General features: G+C 44.4%; 1 protein-coding gene across 2 annotated transcripts in view; it reads right to left on the bottom strand.

Moving 5' to 3' along the window:
• LOC147887988 (uncharacterized) overlaps positions 1 to 16,416 on the bottom strand; it is a 67,794-nt gene that overhangs the window by 29,284 nt on the left and 22,094 nt on the right. For both annotated transcript variants that reach the window (XM_087393771.1, XM_087393772.1), the window contains exons 2-4: positions 6,728 to 6,840; positions 6,453 to 6,579; positions 5,496 to 5,875 (exon numbers count right to left, since the gene is read on the bottom strand). In XM_087393771.1, the coding sequence (XP_087249897.1) occupies positions 5,496 to 5,875; positions 6,453 to 6,579; positions 6,728 to 6,840 (620 nt within the window). The remainder of the gene's footprint in view (positions 1 to 5,495; positions 5,876 to 6,452; positions 6,580 to 6,727; positions 6,841 to 16,416) is intronic.

Below are 16,416 nucleotides of genomic sequence, written 5' to 3'. Positions count from 1 at the left end.
GATTGTCAAAGTGATGTTAATGCTAAGGAACCTGATGTGTTTGAGTATGGATATGAATTGGATGATCTCTTTGATTTAGAAATGAGTAATGACTTGCATGTGCCTGTACTTCAGCCAGTCAAGGTAGAATGTGATGATCAAAATGTTACTAATGAAGATACTATGGATGAAGTACATATTGATGATCCGGGTGATGAGTTGGATATTGCAGCTTGTGAGAATTTGGATGATGAGCTGAACTGTATTCTTGAAAATGCATTGGATGATCTGTTGGAATTGGCTTCCTTGGAGAAGATAACAAATACTTGCATATCAGTTGTGCAGGAAGGGAGTGATGGTGTGACTGATGATGAGTTAGATGCTATTTTGGATGATGACGTGATAGATTTCGCATGTGTGGTTGCTAATCATAAGGTGTGTGTTTCTTGTCATGCCCAAGAGAATGAGTCAGTTGTCAGTAGTGAGAATGCATGTGAGGTTATTGTTGTTGGTCAAGGGGACCAAGATGCTTTGCCTGGCAGTTTAGGAAGCCTAGACTTGGTAGAGATGCCTTTGCAAGATGTGGAGAATCTTGAAGGATCACCAATGGTCTTGAAGCTGGAGAAACGACAGGGAAGTGGCAATGATGAGTCTACAATGCATGAAGTTGCTGTGTTTGATGTAGATGGGCTGAAGGGAAATGAGTTTATGGTGGATACACCTCGTGTTGATGCTCAACATATGGATAAGTGGTCTGGCTATAGTCTTAGTTTGGCAGTTTGTCTAGAGAAAGAGTTGGAAACCAATGATGTAGGTTGCAAATTGGATGACCATGAGATGGAAGTTGATGATCATATGTTTGTTAATTCAGTATATGATTATGAGTGGAATTCAGATCTGTCAGAGAGAAGTAGAGGTGAGGAATGGTTGTTTCCATCACAAGATTATGTGAGCTGGTATGGAGGAGGAAATGCAAAAGTATATATTGATGATGCCATATATAAAGAACCCAGGGCGTTGCTGAAAATGGAAGATCATGACAGGATGTATCAATGGTTATTTGACAGAGGAAAATGCTTCAAGAATTGGAAGGTGTATGCACCGAGATTTCTATTTGATCCAGGAGGATAAATAGTCTTTGTTTGTACAGCTGCTGGACATGAATGTCACAGCAGAAGAGTGGGGTTGCTAAAGGTGTGTGAAGATTTTTGAAAACCCCAAACTCAACTTGTACATGTGTACATGAGTGATGTTCCGTATTGTGGTAAAGTCATGGGAGCACTCATTGACGCAGTGTGGGTGTCATGGATGTGTGGATATATGTGGCAATCAAGCTTTAGGCTTTGATGGAAGTGTATGTGCAAGGGAAATGATGAGCCCAAGGTGTGAGAGCACCAGGCTAATCCAGAGCATGGTATCCAGAGTATGACGGGGTTTTGTTGTGGGATGACATACACCTTTCATGGTTGTCCCGAGTTCTTTTTGTATGAGGGCATGAGCATTTTTTTGTCGTGGTTGTCTTGTAAATCCATGGGGTCGGCATTGTGTTCATCATATGTGAATGGTCGGTGGGCAATTAGATGAATGCATGTGACATGCATTTGTGTGCACATAGTCAATGAATATGTGCTTAAGTGCCTTGGTGTATGAAATTGTGGGAATCCTTGGAGAGTGGTAAAAGGCAAAGGTGACCTGAAAATTCCAAAAGGGGGAGAGAGGTGAGCTCAGAGAGTTGCGCCGTTGATGGAGTGGCTGAACCGTTTATGAGCTCAAAAAAAGAAGCAGAGGGGAGGTTTTTGGAGAGTGCAGATCCCAAGAGAGTACACGGCTACTGGAGGAAGTTGCAGAAGAGCTGGGAGACAGTGGGCGCAACCCGGGGCAATAGAGAAGCTAGGTGGGAGTGGCAGAGGAGAGAAGGATCGCGAAAGAAGAGGGCATTATTCCGAAGCTTATCATCGACAAGAGAGGCGCATAGTGACAGCACAAGATAGGAAGGGATCACGAATACATACGGAGTGTGGGCTTGCAGGAAGATGAAGGAAACCGATCACGAGCTGCTGGCAGGCACACGGGATGACAGCAATGAAGAGAAGCTGGAAGAGGAGCTCCTTGGCTAGCTGGGGGAGCAGAACTGTGAGTTCGTGAAGGGATTGTGGGCACTCAGAGGAGGCTGCAGCGTTGGGGAACCGCGCAAGGGAGAACCAAAAGGGAAGGAACTCGCGGAGGGATTCTGGGGAGCCAGAGAGAGAGCCATTCTGGAGGTCACTTGGTTGGTCCTGGAGGAGCTGTGAAGACTGCAGGTGACTTGCTGGAGCTGGTGCTGCAGGGCATGCTGGGAGATCAATTCTGTCGCAAGAAAGGTGAATTTTGGAAGAGGGCTGCTGTTTTCTCTGAAGGAGAGTGGTGGGCAGCTAGTTCCCAAGTGAGGGCTTCAATTTCATGGTGAAGAAGTGCCAAAAAATTATGCTACAGGGTGCAGAGAAGCAGGGCGATTTCTGGAATAGGTGTTTCCTGTGTCTGGGAGGAGGGCGACCTGGAGAAAAGCATTCCAGTGGACTGGAATTGCTGTCTGGAGGTAGGTGACTTGAAGAAGAGCTTCAAGGTGCTATTTTTTGCTAATACTGAGAGCTACAAGCAAAAACGTTTTTGCCAGGAGGAAGAATTGGCTGAAATTCACTACCTGGGTGTAGGAAAATGCATGTTCGGTTGGTTTTTGACTGGATTTTGCCAGTAGAAGTGGGCTGTTGCTGATTTTTGAGAAGAGGGTGCCAATAGGAGACTTTTCAAGGTGGATGCTTGCTGGAAATCAGGAAATTCAGGACTGTTTTGATAGTTGTGATTGCTACTGCCCTGGGGAAATGATTTTGAGGTGAATCAGAGCTAAAACAGGAAGGAAAAGTGTGTTTTCTGAGCTGATTAAGTGGCTGCAGCAAATTAGCAGCATTTGCCTCAGTCTGGAAGAACTTCGAGTGGAGAAGACAGGATTCAAAGAGGGCTGGTCTGACAATTTGCAAGGCTGGTCTAAAAATCAGAATTTAGAGAGCATACAGATCATGTATCTTGTCGTGAATGTAGACTTAGAAATGGATGAATGATGGCATGTGGTCACTGGTGTTGTTTGTAATAGATGAAGAGTGAGCTGATGTGGAGTGGCCTGCATAAGATGATATGCCTGAAGAGTTTTATGTAATGAATATGAACTGGAATAAAGTTTGTCTTTTGTATATGGTTCTTCTCTTCCTGTAGTGTGTTGGTGAACTGTTTGAAGATGTCTACTGGGTGTGGTGATGAGGGTTGGTGGATTTGGGTTGAGAGAGATTGTGGTGCCTTCTGTTTGGAGTAGGGGTGAGTATATGGAAGAGGTTGCAGTAGTTATAAAGGCAGTATAGTGCTCTATCTTTTATGCAATCAACGTCACGGCATTCTCTGCTGCTTGGATGAGTGCCACATCAACGCCATCATTTATGGAGTTGCTATGGTCGCACACAGCATCACAGGTGCACGGAACATCATTGCTGGAGGGAATTCAACATTCGCATCACGGAACCTCTTCCATCGCCATTCACCAGCTGACACCCCCGTGCTTGCCAACCATTCAGTGCCCGTGTAAGAACGTCTCTTTGGGGTCATCAGCACAGGATTGCCTTCCTGATTTCCATAGTTCGTCCGTCCTTTGGCATTCACAGGACCCCTTCCTTTGCCGTTCACGATGGCTCGTAAAATATCTCCTTAGCTTCCTTTGGGAATTCCGTCACGTAATTACCCAGCAAGACACGACGCTGCTTGGGCTCTTGCCTAAAAGAGGAGTTGCACTTCCGGTAGGCTACCACGACCATCCACAACCCACAATTGCGTTAGTTTAAGCGATAGCTAGTTAGGCCTTTCTGTACTCCATTCACTCACGCCAACTTTCTGGTCTCGAAAATGAAATACTTGATCATGCTACGCCAAAGATGTTCCCCGTATAGCTTATGCAATATGTTTAGCCAAATTTGCCGCCGTGTGCATAAACACTCGCATGCTCCTCTTTATTCCAACACTTTGAATCGTCAAAAACTTCAATAAGTTTTTGAGCCTCGGCTCTGATACAAATTGAAACCATATCAAACAGCTCTCTCTCTCTCTCTCTTCCTCTTCCTCTTTTTGCAAAACATTAGGGCCCAGGACAACATGTCAGGTTGGACTCCCCGAAGGATTTTATTACTTGAGAAATTTTGAGTACAAGGAGTTCAGCATAGAGCTGTGTTTCAAAACATAAATAGTTTTACGAAGACCTCAAGGCTCATTCATTTGGCAACATGCGAAGTATCAAATTCTAATCTACTTTCCTAAATACATGGCACTAGGGGCAACTCTAGAGTCTTCAAAGCACTTGGTCACACGAGTGATCTCCGAAGCACTCACCTAGCTCCATATTGCTTGGTTCTTCAATCCTTCTTAGTACCTGCAACCATTAACTAAAGCGCACAACCATGGCACCCATTAATGGTCAACGCTTTGCATGCAAATAATAATCCATGAAATAATCCTAGTCACTGTGGGCATCCCCACCAAGCAAACATGTGAGCAAAACATAGAACACAATTCTTGGTCGACCAAGGTCAACCCTCTTGGTCGTAATTTGCCAAAACTTACTGACCAAAGTCAACACTTACTGACCGGAGTCAGCGCCTTGGCTCTTTGGCTAACCGTGGTTAACCATCTTGGCCGAAGCCGAGTCTCCCTAATCAAGGTTGTTAGGCTTACTTAACCGAGGTTAACTATCTTTGACCGAAGTCAAGACTTTGACCAAATGAAAGTAACTCTTTGAACATAATTAAATAAATGAAGAACTCATTAATTATGATCAATAAATGGTCAACTTATGCTTTGACTTTGGATTAGTTACAGCTTGGTGACATGCTGTCAGTATATTGAATTCACAAGTTCTACGAATCAAGCTTCTCCACCAATCTTACAAGCTGAAAGGGACCAAGGTATGGATTGTTGAGGAACTTACAAGAGCTCGGCAACGGAACTAGCCAAGGTCAAGGCTGGTAGGCAAGATGGAAAATGGGCAGTATACCGTGAAGGGATAGCAATCATCAGAGAGTTCAAATCCAAATAAAAAAACTCTTAGTCTTAAATTGACGTATGGCCAACATGTTTTTTTTCCAAGCTATAATATAGGTACTTTAAATAAATGGAGATGCCTTTTGCACTGCTTGGGAGCTGCCATGTGCCCTCCCTAAGCAGATATACTTGAGGTTTTCTTGTCATCCCAAAGACCTCTGGTCTCCCATGGACGTTAATAGACTCTCTCTCTCTCTCTCTCTCTCTCTCTCTCTCTCTCCCCCCCCCTCCTGTCTCCTCCAGTTTCCTTCCTCTCCTTCCTTCCTTTCCCAATCCTCTTCTCTAACTGCAGCCTTCCTCTGCTCTGGCTGTTCACTTTCCTTATATTGTTTAGATATACACATGTACAAAACTTCAACACACAAGGAACATTTACTTTTTAAAAGTTGCACGCATCAAATTACCTTATGAGCATATTCCAAAGGAATGAGAAAGCTCCCATTGAGAATACCAACAAGCACAGCTAAGCCGATGCCCTTTAAAAAGGCACTTCTATTCTCATCCACTCTCCTTGCATCTTCTTTTCTACTCTTGCTTGTGTCAGGTAAGTTTTTGACCAACAAAGAAGAGAGAACCTCCTTGGAAGATTCAGCTTGGAAACCACTTTCCTGATCTCCTACTGTAGCTTTATTTAAGTCAAGTGATATTGCTGCTTTCCCTTTACCAATGGCTGCTCCAATTCCAAGCATGCCTGTCACCATTATGAACACAGCTACAAGTGATAAAGCATCATTCTGGGCAGCTTCTTTGAACACATACCTTCCCCAAATGTAGGAAACGATGACTGCACATTAAACCATGACAGGAAATTTGTGTAAGTAGGCACTTTATTGCCTATCTTCCTGACTTACTACAATACACACAACCAGCTTAATCCTTAACAGCTTGAGAAAAGTAACACCCGATCCTCAGTTGCCTTAACTTATCCTGCAAAATGGCATAATCCACGCACAATTTGATATTTACCACCAGCTTTTCAGCTACAAAACTTCGTCAAGCATCCGATCCAAGAAAAGCTCACATTTCTTTTCTACTTTCTCATTTATATCTCTTCCTCCTATACATACAGACATGTTGAACCTTTCGTTCTTGCTTCACTTTACTAATTCGAAGACAATACTCAGCAACCCTCTTTTGGTGTCTGACCAGAATTCTTATAGGATAAGTATGCCTTTTGAGATATTGAACAAGCTAGGTTCCAATCATCTCTATCTCCTGTTGCCACACTTTAATTATTCATTTTCACAGCAAGAAAGTGCTACAGACATTTAGTGGGATGGTGTTCCTCTCCTCCTCATCATTTAGCCCATCATCCTGATTCATGAAACTCCTGACAAATATAGGGAAAATCATTAACATACTGCTTAAACTGCTCCAAAGTGACTGGGCCAGGCCAATGCCAACCATTCGCACTGCAAGAACTGATGCTGACCCATTTATTACCCATATCAGTGCACCAAGCAATCCCCACCAAGTGAATTTCAAAGGCTGCAAAGGCGAGCATTAAGATCACATCAGTATCAATTCCAAGATAACCTTTGTCAAAGCAGGAACGACAGTTGATACAATAACTCATAATTTCTGCTTGCGAGACTCTTTAGTAACATCCAAGAAACAAAGATATTGGAATATATACCGTATAAATTAAGACAAGCCATGATGTTGCAAAGCACACAAAAGATTTGTATGATTGATAGATGACTGGATCAATGTTAAAAACAAGGACTGCTGGGGTCTTCATTGGTACAGCTACACCATGAACAAGAGATCGCTTCAAGGAGTTAGTACACATCCTCTACATTATTTCAGGCACTGAGATTAACTTAGGATTTATCGCACTACCATTTCACTCATTCTTCTGTCTTCCTTTTAAAAAAGAATCAAACATAAGGTATCATGGTTTTAGAAAATGCAAGGTAATAGGTTGACACACAAAAAATAATTGTTCCTCTAATACATAATTTTATATTTGCTTGCAACACCTGAATAAAGCATTCATCAACAGCATAAAAACTGCCTGCCTTGCCATTACAGAAGCCATGTCATCAGCACCAAATACAGTTGAAGATCATAAGTGCAAAGATAGTCCACTTTCCTAGGAGTAAGACTGCATAGTCCACTTTCCTAGGAGTAAGACTGCTTCGTACCTAGTCTGGCCTTCTAGGTAGGACTGGGACTATCTGACTTGCCCTTTGCCCAGCGTGCCCAAGCTAGCTGACCAGCCAGTGCTGGTGTCCAACTAGTAAAATAAAACTGTCCTGCCCATGTACTCAACGCCCCATACTCTTCAAAGCTCCTGTGGATGACATAAGAGCTGGGGAGGGATGAATTCCCTATTTCTATTGGAATAAGCCGCCTCCTATAGCCCTAGCTGGCCAGACTTCTAGCTACTATGTGTCCTATCGCACCTGGTTGGTGGTTGGCTAGTCAATTTCTGACAATTCTGCAGGGCTGACCTGCATATGTGTGTCCCACTTGGCCATCTTTCGAGTCAACTCTACAACTTGAGGCTGCATGTCCAGTACAAACACATGAAAGCCTTAGGTAGACTTATTAGCTTCTCCTCATACTATGGATAATGGACCGTTACAGTTGAGTTCTCTTGGGTGTTTTGGGTACATAGAGTGAAGCATTGACTTCTAATAGTTGTTGCATTTTTTATTATTGATACATCCTACCAGCATCTTGCAAAGAGAGCCTAGCTTCAGGAAGCTGTAAAGTTGAAACTATTCAACGAGTCAAAGGATTGAGATTGACTAGGAGAAGATCTTTCTCTGACACTTGCTCATTGACGGACAATCACTGCTAAGTTAGCCCAGTCTCTGCACTAATGATACCATGATAGCTTTTTTCAGGGACCATGAGCATGATAGTAGAAGGGAATTTAGAGATGTTTAACTACCCATCTTCAAGAACTGCATTAGAGCATTTACAGAGTCACATATCATGCATTGTTGCCTATCCAGCCATTCCTCATGTGTAAAGTACACTCAGCATCACAAGGGATCATTTGTCAACATTGCCAAGCGAGTGGTTGAGACTAAGCACCCTTGGCCACAGACTAGACAGTCCCCAAACGAGACACATGCAAATAAATAACATTTCGCACCAATACATGTCGACTCCAACACAATAGCTTGATCTCAGCTGCCTCCAACATAAGGTTAGTGAGGAGATATGGGAGCCCTTTTGCACATAGAAACTCCCTTTGTATCTATTCAGTTTGCAGCCAGCTCAAGCTAGATTTCTTTCTTTTACCTTCTATGATGAGTTAATCCTTTGTATCTATTTAGTTTGCACCCAGCTCAAGCTAGGTTTGTTTCTTTTATCTTCTATGATGAGTTAATACTCAGCTTTATTTTGCAGCAACTAGGCAGAATTTTTCCTCTTACAGTAGTTTATATTCAGCTATCCAGTGCAGCTATTTTTTGAGTCTTCTAGCTATGTGACATGCAGAGAGTTGGAGAACAAGTTGGCCTTGATCATACAAGGATAGGGCCCTCTTGTTTTGAACCAGGAAAGCGCTTTAGTGTTTAGTAGCATATATATGCTGGGACTGTAGGGTGACATAGTAGTTGTAGGGCTGGGGCAATTCCTACTCCAACTACTGCAGGTTTTTTCCCCCGTGCCATTTTGTGCTTAGCAGGCACTTTAGCATGTGACCTACAGGGTGTGCTTAGCAAGCACAAACCTATCCAATGTCTGTGATATGACTGTTAGTCACTATCACCCATTCTATTACACACCTTTCATGATTGCTCCTGCTTCTTGTGTTTCTCTCCATCCTGCATCCTGTGTTCTCAACTGTTGTGTCTCCAACAAGTGGTATCATAGCTTCTGGCTCATGCCTTTGATTCAGCTCCTACGCATCGCCATCCTTCCAAGCATTCCAGCTAGTCGACATCTTGCTCAAGCGAAGGACCCAGTGTGCTCCTTTCCACCATGCCATCAGAAGCTTCAATTACTGCTGTTCTCAGCTTGTTGAGAGTGTTTGACATCAGAATTTGTGAGCAGATACCAGCCTGTTACATGCTAGTGTCAACCAGCGTGACGTTTCTGGAGAAGAATTGATTTTGTTGAATTTTCATAGGCATCGCCACTTCTACAAGACCGATTTGTTGGAGTTCACCATAAGGCATGTTGTCTATAGGCACAGGCATAGCTCAGCCCCTCGTCGCCCTACTTCCTGCATACCTCTATCTCAGTTAAGCACCCTTTTCAGCCCCTTTCTTCCTGGCTCCTGGCAGTGCTTCCTTCCCAGAAGTGTCCAGCAGTTGTCTGCAGTATTCAGCCATCTTTTCCAGCACTCTCTCAGCTCCTTTCAGCTCTCTGTGAGTGCTCTCTGGCTGCCCCTCTTTTGGCAGCCCTTACTCCCTCCTTCTGAGGAATTGTAGTCAGTTTTGCTGCCCAAGATTGAGGGCTGATATACAGCAGTTCAGTTCAGGCCCTATCTGGCGTATCTTTCTTCTTTCTTTTCCTCTTTCACTTCGTGCTCTTGCTTCCGCTTCGCACCATTTCTTTACATGGTATCAGAGCACCCAGGTACTGTTTGATCCTGTGAGCAAGGGTTAGAGTCCAAGAATTCCCAGATGGCGTGAGCTGTGGGTACATATTTCTGAATTATCTCCCTCGGGTTCTTAACCACATCGAGCATTCAGCTTGTCCCACAGGAGGGTTTCACGTTCCTCAATCTCAGGGTTGGGGCGGGGTTTCCCAATGGTGACGAACTCAGCAAGATCATATGACTCTAGTACTGCAACCATCTGCAATTTACACAGTGCATAATTGGTTCCATCCAACTATCTGGCTTCCGGAAACGTGGGAAGGGTCGGAATGCATACATGCTTATCTGTGTCCTCAAGAAGAAGGCTAGAGGACCCGAAAGGAGGCGTAACCCTCTTTTCTGCTGCCATCGAGAGAAGACAAGAAGAAGTGAGACGGGGAGGGGTGGTATTAGACACTCTGATCTAGTTCTCTACTTCGTATCATGGGAGTAGCACCATGTATATCCTCCCAGCCATATCTCGCTGAGGCTAACAAGCAGACACAGATCTTCGTTCAAAATTCCACGTGAATAATTTCTTTCTCTTCTCTCTCTAGCCTCAGCAAGCCCCAATTCCCTAGATAGATCTAGATGCCACATGTCATCCATATAGGGCCTTCCTAAAGCAACATTTCACCCCTCTCTTGGGATGCATTAAATCCTTTGCCCCTAGGCACAATCTTTGCACTAGGCCCTTGGCCTTAGATCTACCTAGTCTGGTGCTATCAGCCCTCACCTAGGACCTTGACATTAAATCCCTCCCGATCATTTATATGAAGCGCAAACACATATATTACAGATATAGATCCTTTAAGGGAAATGTCAACTGATTCTTCCGAGGTCATGCTACCTCGGCTAGAGCGTAACATTCCTTCCCTCTTCAGACATCAGCATCCTCAATGATAAAATCTGGGAACATTCTCCGCAACTGATATACGGATTCCCAGGTAGCTTCCGATAGAGGCTGACCATGCCATGCAACCAACACCGCGGGTATCTTCCGATTTCGTATTTGCATTGTTCCTCGGTCCAGGATTCTTGTTGGTTTGCGTCTTGCAATATCCTCTATCTCCTGAAACAAAACCACACCTTCAATTAGTGAGTCACCTGTATGTAAAAATTTCTTTAAGCGCGAAACATGAAAAACCGGGTGCACCTTACACCCCTGTGGCAATTCTAATTTATAGGCTACACTGCCTATTCTCTTTAGAATTAACCACAGCCCACAGTATCAAGGTGATAACTTAGCACACTCTCCTGAAGTCAACGACTTCGAGTGCGAAGGAACTCTGAGAAAAACTTTTTCTCCTTCCTTAAATACTCTTATAGATCGGTTTTCATCCGCATACACCTTGGCTCTATCCATAGCCTGGCGGATATTAGCTCTCGCAAGTGCTAGCATCTCCCGCATCTGAACTACAAAGTTCGCGGCACTAGGCACTTTCTGAGGTACTCTAACTATAGTTGGATTGGCTGGTCTATAACCATAGTTCAGCTCAAACGGACTGAACCCGGTAGAGGAATGTTTTCTATCATTGTAGGCAAACTCCAACAATGGCAACCACTTGTCCCACATATGTTGCCTCAATGACACATATGCTCTCAGCATATCCTCTAAAGTTTGGTTGACTCTCTCCGTCTGACCATCCATCTCAGGATGATCCCCACTACTCATTCCCAACTCAGTCCTTAGTGTCTCAAATACCGCTGTCCAAAAATGACCGGTAAATCTGACATCTCTGTCTAACACTATGGATCTCGGCAATCCATGCAGACGAAATATATGTCTAATGAACAAATCCGCTACTTGCGGGGCACTAACAGACTCTCTAGTCAGAATGAAGTGAGCCATCTTGGTTAGACGATCAACCACCACAAGGATAGAATCATACCCCCCTTGTGTCGTAGGCAGCCCTACAATAAAGTCCATGGAAATGCTCTCCCACTTACTTAGTGGTATTTCCAAGGGCTGTAAAAGTCCGGGTGGCTTCACCCGCTCGGCCTTACTTACCTGACACGAGAAACACCGTGTCACATATTCATGAATATGCTTTTTCATCTTTGGCCAAAAGAAATCTCGTTTCACGAGATCATATGTCTTCTCGACCCCTGGATGTCCCACACACGGGCTATCATGGCACTGTCGAATGACTCTCTGCCTGACACGAGAAACACCGTGTCACATATTCATGAATATGCTTTTTCATCTTTGGCCAAAAGAAATCTCGTTTCACGAGATCATATGTCTTCTCGATCCCTAGATGTCCCGCACACGGGCTATCATGGCACTGTCGAATGACTCTCTGCCTGAGATCATTCTGACTAGGTACTACAACCTTGCCATTTCTAACTAGCATACCATCCCTTATGGTATATCTTGCATAAGTTTGGCCTTTTCTGGATGCCAGGTCATCCTTTTCACTTTCCCCGGGTTTTAACACATGAGCTTTAGGCCATAAGCTCTGGACAAACTCGTCCACTTTTTGAGTTTCTCTTATCTCGGTCATTTGAGCACTCTCTAATACCGTGAAACTCAGGTTGTGCATAATGCGAGACAACGCATCAGCAACCTTGTTATCTTTTCCTCTTCGGTACCGAATCATTAGATTAAACTCTTGCATGAGCTCTGCCCACCTAGCTTGGCGGCCCCTCAAGTCAGGCTGTTTACAAAAATGTTTCAGAGTATCATGATCCACATCTACATAAAACTCTGAACCATACAAGTAATGCCTCCATGTTTTCAAAGCATGGATAACAGCATACAACTCCAATTCATGAGTTGGCCAATTCCTTTGAGAGGAAGAAAGCTTCTTGCTTTCAAAGGCTACTGGCCTTCCCTCTTAAAGGAGGACTGCTCCCACCGCAATGCCACTTGCATCGGTTTCCAGGAACAACGGTTTCTGGGGATCAACTATTTTTAACACCGGTCCTGTGACCACAGCTTGTTTTATGGTGTTAAAACTTTCTTGCTGATTATGTCCCCAAATAAAAGGTACTTTATCTAAGGTCAGATCAGTCAATGGCGATACTATTCCGGAATATCCTTTGATATGCCTTCTATAAAACTGGACAAATCCCAAGAATGATCGCAACGCGGTCAGACTCTGAGGGATTGGCCAAGTTAGTATCGCAGCCACTTTCTTCGGATCCATTTCTACCCCCTGTGGAGTAATTATGAATCCTAAATATTCAAGCCTAACCATACACAGTATAGTTTTCTTTTTATTTACATAAAGACTGGCTTTCCTCAAAGTACTGAACACTACTCTTAAGTGTTGACGATGCTCAGTAATACTCTTACTGAATATCAGGATCTCGTCAATAAAATGTACTACGAACTTTCCGATATACGGACGTAGTAAATCGTTCATAAGCATGACGAAGGTCGCTGGAGCATTTGTAAGTTCGAAGGGCATTACCAAAAACTCATAATGACCAAACCTGCTTCTGAAAGCGGTTTTATGCACATCCTCGGCTCTAATCCGGATTTGATGGTAGCCACACTTAAGATCAATCTTACTGAAAATCACGGCTCCATGTAATGCATCTAACAAATCATCAATCCGAGCCATCGGATACCTGTGCTTAACAGTGATATTATTCAATGCTCTGTAATCTATACAGAGGCGAAACGTATCATCCTTTTTCTTCTTTAATATCACTGGCAAAGCAAAAGGTGAGAAACTTGGTTGAATCTGCCCCAACTTGAGGTATTCTTCCAGTTGTCTACGCACCTCCGCCTCTTCGGTAAAACTCATTCTATAGGGCGGCCTATTTACAGGTTCTGCCCCCGGGATCAGTTCAATCTTATGTTGAACTTTCCGCTCTGGAGATAACCCATAAGGTAGTTCATCCCTAAAACATTCAGAGAACTCCTCTGTTATAAGATTAGCCAGCTTGGCCATCTCACCACTTTGCGTAACATCAGTGCTAGCCGAAGAATCATCAACCGGCTCTACCGATGCTGGGCAAAGGAATAAAAACTCTACTTGAGCTTTTCGGATTTCCATCACGGAAACCAACGGTCCCTGAGGTATATCTTTCTCACCTCGCAAGACATAAAGCACATCATTCATCTTGAATTGATATACGTGCTTTTTCTAATCAATGGCTGGATTCTTCTTAGAATGCCACGCCATCCCCAGGGCTATATCTGCATGAGCAAGCTTGGTCATTTCAAAATCAAGCTTCTCAGCATAGTCCTGAATCTGAAGCTCCAACTGGGTAACCCTTTGGTCCCATACTTCAGTTGAACTTCCATCTGCCATTCTGACTGTATACGCATAGTCAGATGGGCTTGTCTTTAATTTCAGCCTCTTCACGAGCTTGGAGTTAATCACATTGTGAGTTGACGCCGAGTCAAACAACACAATGACATCATGATTGGCGACTTGCCCTTTCATTCTAATTAACTCCGTATCATTAAAGGCTGTATATCCCGTTGCTGCGGGCTTAGATAGGATGTTATCAGGTGCACTCGTCACTAGCTTAGCAACACACACACATAACAAACAAGGTACTAACCTCTGAGAAGATCCCGCTAGCTGAATCTGCATCTCTTCCGCTCTGGGACTTCCCTGCATCTCCACGTCGCACTCTGAGATCACCATCTCAGCCATCCGACGATCTTTGTTACGTGGACAATCCTTCCACTGATGAGGCTGAAGGCAACCAAAACATAGGCCTTCTCTCCTCGCTTTTTCCCTTTGTACTGGGTTTAAGGGAGACTTAGACCAAGCCCGGGCTGCCATTGGGGTTACTTTCCTTTTCACTCCAATGGTGGTACTTGGTTTAGGAGTTTCAGCTGATCTCGCCTGCTTGGCTTAACCACTCGGCTGCGAACCACTCCCTCTACTAGCCCACTTCTTCTTAAACCCAGATTTCTTCGGATACCCATACTGGGTTCCGACCTGTGCAAACCCACTTGGCTTGCTGCCCTTGGCATCCCCATAGTTCAGGGCTATAGCTATTGCATCATCTAATGTGTTCGCATACTTAGCCCGAACTTCCATTTTTATTCGATCATTCAATCCAAATATGAAATCTTTCACTTGGATTGATTGAGGCAGGGGTTCGTCAACCTTCATTACACTCTCTCGAAACTTATCAGTGTATTCTGCCACTGATAAATTTCTCTGACGAAGGTTCCTATATTGATCCCAAGCTCGGGATGCTTCGTCAGGAGGTAAGAAGTGTTTCCTGAACTCTCTTTTGAACCCCTCCCAGGTAGTGGATGCTATACCATCTTTTTGTTGTTTAATCCACCACCGATCCGCTGCCTCACTAAACATGTGGGTGGCCTCGCGGATCTTCTTGATGTCATTTCTAATTTCACAAATGGCGAACGCCTCGTCCCATTTGTGTAACCAGGTCTCAATGACATCGGAGCTATGGTCGTTCATCCAACCAGAATACTTTTCCGGTCTGTAATCGGCAATATTTGGCACTTTAGCCTTCCTAGGCTCGACCGTATGGACACTAGACTCCGGTTCCATTGGAGCCTTTCCCTTCTCCTCTCGAGAAGGTCTGGCAGACATACTATGTATCACTCTCCTAAGTTCGGACTGCCCTGCATTGGTCTGTAATTGCTGCGCTAACAACTGTTGCAAGGCATCTTCCAACAATGCAATCCTGCCAGATAAAGTGTGAGCTACTGGGCGCGACACCTGCTGGGTCGGCCGGACTCCTGATTCCCCAGGGTCCCTCCTGGAAGCTCCTTCTTCTGCTTCCATTCTGTTCAATGGGTGTTTTGGTTTGTTTTGTTCTGTTTTGATTTGGGGTTTTTTTTTTTTTTTTAAAACACCACTAGCAAGTTGTATTTACCAGCTGACACAATCCAGTGTACTAACAGTCTAACACAATTCCCTATACTAGGGAATTCCTGCAATCCCACATTCACACTGATCAGGCATTTAACATAGGCATATATCTCAGATGGCGCTTTTCCCTATACTAGGGAAATTCCTGCAAACTGACTCTGACTGAAGCACACAGGCATATGCACAGGCATAATCTATCCCTGCTACAGCATTAAAGCCTCATACAGGCTGATCATTCACAAGATCCTGTCTACGAAAATAGAGCATCACCCGACTAAATCAAGGAGAAAAAAAACAACATGAAACTAATGGAGGTCGAAGAGAGCTCCCTGGTCATCCACGAACAGCCACACCCCCTTTTGGTTCCATGCAATTCGAATCCTGCAGCCTCCACGTACTGCCTGCTCGCGAATAATAAGATCTTTCTTTTACTTCTATCACAGCTGCGCTCCAACCTGCTGTCTACGAATTATTTACGTGACCATGCATGGCTCTGACTGGAGCATGTCGTTCGTCCAATTGATATATCTGTAATTCGTCGAAGCAGCAACAGCACAGACGCCTGTGTATGTCCCGCTCCTACGTTCTACGACCCTTTTGCGTAGGCCACCGTTGGACGACTAGCGCACTGCAATGATCAGGCACTCTTACTCTCTGGCTGTCGGATTATTCGGGCTATTCGGGCCACATGGTTTCCTTGCTCACGAACTCCTGGCGTCAACGGAGAAGACAGCCAGATCCCGTGACCGTTGAAAAATGCACATGCATCATACGCCCACGCCGATCCTTGTCAGCGTGCGCCCCAACTTAGACGCCTGCGTGTCCGTCAGCGCCTTACAACAACCCCAAGCTCCAACCACGATTAAGAGCCTCCGACAATGTCATCAAGTCGCAACATCGCATGATCAGCCCGTCGATTGGCGCTCAGATCCTTCAACCATCCCACTCTATCCTTCCATCCTC

This window comes from Dipteris shenzhenensis, chromosome 22 (genome assembly GCF_047967505.1).
Source record: "Dipteris shenzhenensis isolate YYH24624 ecotype China chromosome 22, Dip_SZ_1.0, whole genome shotgun sequence".
NCBI lineage: Eukaryota > Viridiplantae > Streptophyta > Polypodiopsida > Gleicheniales > Dipteridaceae > Dipteris > Dipteris shenzhenensis.
This window is presented reverse-complemented; position numbering and strand designations above follow the sequence as displayed.